Source organism: Montipora foliosa, chromosome 1, assembly GCF_036669935.1.
Source record: "Montipora foliosa isolate CH-2021 chromosome 1, ASM3666993v2, whole genome shotgun sequence".
Taxonomy (NCBI): Eukaryota; Metazoa; Cnidaria; class Anthozoa; order Scleractinia; family Acroporidae; genus Montipora; species Montipora foliosa.
Window position 1 is genome coordinate 40,945,664 of NC_090869.1, and position 3,958 is coordinate 40,949,621.

Here is a 3,958-nt window from a genome sequence, read left to right on the forward strand (position 1 = left end):
CCTCTTTTAGAAACTCAGAGTTCCTTTCCAGTGTATTGGTTAGTTCAATTTTCAGTGCTCCACGGATACTTGTCCCCGGAGACCGTAACATGCCATCAAAGTAGAGGGAGCTTGAAGTGAACATGTTCCATTGTTCAGTACTATTTCTTGGCAGTTGATGGTGAAAATCTCTTATATCTTGAAGGTTAACTTTTTTCTGAGGCGGAAGCGCGGTATCTTCAGCTTGTATGAGCCGATCCATGTTTCTTAAAACGCGTTGCAGCTTAACAGCTTCATATTGTAAATGTTGAATTCGCTCGTTCATGAAATGTAAGTGTAAACGATGCATGTAGGCAGGCTCCTTAATAGGATGCAACGTGATGGCATCACGAATGGTCTTGGTGTTGAGATCAGCGTGAAATATTTGCCCCTTCTCCGTGTAGTGATGGAAAAAAAGCGTTCTCATCTAAAAACCAAGGATGAGGAAGTTATTAAGGGGGTTGACAAATTCACTATTCATTGTAGCAGTGCTGCAGTACACCCTCTATTCCGCACCACTGAACATGATACGCTCTTCTTGCTTTTGTGTGTATGTGGTTTTCACGTTACGTCATCGCAGCAAAACAAAAGATCTGTAATTAGCTCCTTTTGTTCGTCTACAAGCAACAGGCAATTTTCACGATGGCGTCATTTGACTACAACTACCACAATTCAATTTGTTTTTCTTTTCATATTTAAATTTTGTATTCCCAGTGGGGTAAAAATAACAATAGCTCTAATTAACCTGACACAAGCGAAACCTGAAGGATTCTGGTACTTGTAGTCATATGGCGTCATCATGCAAATGTCCTATTGCACATTACAGCATTGTTATCGATGTCCCTAGAGAATGGCTGCAACCACCTATTCATGCAAAATTACGACAAACCTACCAAGTTAAAATTGTGACAGGATGCAAAAGATCCCCACAAAAACGATTATGAAAGCTTAAGTTGTTCACACGGACTGTTTCGTTTTGTCTTCAAGAAGTTTGATATCTACAACGTCGTTGTCGTTGAAAGCTTTCCATTCAAACGCATCTGCAAACGAGTGCGAAACTTTTAACTGTGGGCGAAGGGCCTGGGGTATCTTAGTGTCGATTTTCGGTCGAGCCGACGACAATCTCAAAATTGTCATAATTGCCTCATTTGCGCTTTCTTCGTTCTGCTTGCGAGGCTAGGTAAATTCTTCTCACCTTTTAATGGTTAATTAATGACGGTATCCGATTCTCCAGACAGCGCAAATAGGCACTGGTGTCACTAAGCTACCTGTACCCACTTAAAATAAATTTTGCAGGCAGGTCTTAACAGGCACTGGAGTATTGCGGAATCTTTGTTGACCTATAAAGCCTCATTTGCATGAGCTCATATTACTCTAAATCAACCCGCCAGTAAATCGCCATTAAAAACTCTGGCTGCATCGCATTAAAGCTTCCTGAAAATTTGAGCAAACGTACCAGGTAATGTTAGCGAAAGTTTGGTTTAAATTTTCAAATTTGAAAAATTTACAAGGAATGCCGGGTACCTTTTTCCCAAACAAGAACTTGAGTTTTTTATTGCTAACATTTCGGTGATTATCAAGAGACTAAATTATAACGGCTAAGAATTTGGCTGGCAGTCTATAGCTAGTTTTACAAGTTCTCTTCAATTTGTTTATAGCAAGACACCTTTATGATAAATTTTCGTTTGTTGATGACCGAAAGCGTAAACAATGTTGTTTCGCCGAAATGCAGCGTCTAGCGATTCGGTTTAATTGAGGAGTCGTCAATAAACCAGTCTCCTTCCCTCTACCACGCAAACCTCGGGCAGCATTTCTAAAACTTGAGTGATTGTAAGACAAAGTTGTAAAGTTGAAAGCTCCCGTTTTCCAAAATTAAGCGAGAATACACCTAAATCCAAATAATTCCTTTAATTCCATGGTCGCAGCCAAAAGATTGTAAACAAAGTAATGGAAGGCCATATCTTAAGACAAAACATTACATTTTTTTGTCCCTACCTCGTAAGCCCAGGTGCACTGCACTCCAGCGTAAAGCTGAATGCATCGTCCAACTTCAACATCCTCGTGTGTTGTTGGTGCTGTTTTTAAACAATGTTCCAAATGAGGGGCAACCTTTTTTAAAACACTTCGGCTTAATATCACCCCCGGTCCACCTATACAATAGTTGTCCCCGGGATTTAGGCTGAGCATTCCAAGTTCCTCCTTTGCTCCAACACCTGCGTGTCCGAGATGAACATCATCGGAACTGTTTAGCGAACGTAAGAAGCGAACCAATCTGTCGTTTCGGACGTAGACATCGTCATCTGCTCGCATAAACCACTCGTAGTCATCGATGTGGAAGTCGTGCATGTATTTAATCATCATCAAAGACTTCTTTAGCGGTGGATACGTATCATCAACATCAGGTAGACTAACAACCGGCAAACCGAGCCTTTTGCCAGTTTCACCGCTTGAAAAGAACGTTATTTTTCCTGGAACATTCTTTCCCCATGTAGCGTACACTGCCTTAGCTCGAGTCTGCACTAACTGTTCGGCAGTCATAACACCAACAAATAAGAAATTACGGTTTCCAAGTTCTTTGGTTAAAGTCTTTGGTCGGATGTGACTTGCATAAATCAAACGGCATTGATTCTGTCTCACAAACAAGGTGATATTGAAGCCAAGAAAAAGGCCAAGGAGAAGAAATACACATTGACGAATCGAGACCATCTGGACTCTATCATCACCTGCCAATTAGTTGTTTAACTAAAGCGTCACTACTGAACTGAAGATCAGCAAAAATGATCAGGCATACCTGTAACAAGAAAACCGAATGAAATCCGGCATACACAAACGAAAAAGTAATTTCAGTTAATACGTGAAAAGAACTGTGCTGTGCGTCAATGGATAACCGATATAAACAACAAGGAGGACTAAATATCAGGCGGAAAACTTACCGACGCAAACTATAGACTGATCTTAAATGCAAATGAGAAGTCGAATTTTCCTGACAAAAAGGAAAAGTCCACTTTTAAGCTTTTTCAAGGAAACTGAAATTTTGGAAATTGTGGAAATTTTGCATAGGTATTTGAAAGGTTCGAAAAGCTGGTTTTATATTTTTACGCATTAAAGCGCTCGTTTGTGAACCGGAACAAGAGAACCATAAAACCGTGGAATTTACAAGTGAACTGTAACTTAAAGGAGCCAGTGAAGAGCTCTTGCCGTATCCCTGGGGACTGGCTCAGAATACATTTATTCAAGTAACCTATCATAACTTTTTTCTTTGCCTCTAAAGGCTGGTTTAATACTCAAACGACGCAGACACATTAACTTGTCGTTAATTAGGGAATTTTGTTTTTGTGTTTAAGCTTTCGTGGTCACTGAAACCAAGCCCTAAGAGAATGCGGAAAATATGGCTTTTTGCGGTCATTTAATATCAACTTTTCAGAAAATCAAGAGAACGTAACACATTGCATCATTTTACGCATCAACAAGCTGGAGCCAATGTCAAGGAAAACAAATTGACTGCCGAAAATTCTAAAAGCACATGAAATGGATCAAAGGACCATCTTTACAACCTTCTCTTCCATGCATTACGTGGTGTGGTTATATAAAAAGACTGGAGTGTCGTGCCAATTTTTCGGTCTAAAAATGCCATGCCATTACCCCCCAGATTTGCTTGCCAACACAAATAAAACAAGCAAGTTACACTGAATAATAGGGATCCTCTTAATCCATCAAGTATTGGCATAGGGAGGGAAGGAGGGGTGGGACTGAGCAAGGAACTCGAGAGTGCACATCATGAAAGATAGCACGAAGCATTCTAATAAGCCATTTCCGAGTTCATGTCTGCCCGCTCTTTAAAGCGAGTTTAATTGCAAAGTTTTTCGTAAGAAAATTAGTTTTCATTCATATGTAAAGTAGAACTAATTACTATCACAAAAACTTCGCACTTAGACTCGCT

At 40.1% G+C, this 3,958-nt stretch overlaps 1 protein-coding gene across 2 annotated transcripts in view; it reads right to left on the reverse strand.

Annotated features, from left to right (window-relative positions):
- The window catches only part of LOC137998688 (chondroitin sulfate synthase 3-like), a 7,825-nt gene extending 4,160 nt beyond the window's left edge, over positions 1–3,665 (reverse strand). The window contains exons 1-3 of one of the 2 annotated variants that reach the window (XM_068844634.1): positions 2,952–3,665; positions 2,014–2,809; positions 1–445 (exon numbers count right to left, since the gene is read on the reverse strand). The exon at positions 1–445 is cut by the window's left edge and continues 4,160 nt beyond it. In XM_068844634.1, coding sequence (XP_068700735.1) covers positions 1–445; positions 2,014–2,724 — 1,156 coding nt within the window. In that variant the 5' untranslated portion in view covers positions 2,725–2,809; positions 2,952–3,665. The other variant, XM_068844633.1, reaches the window with a different exon arrangement.
- Between the last annotated feature and the right edge of the window lie 293 nt (positions 3,666–3,958).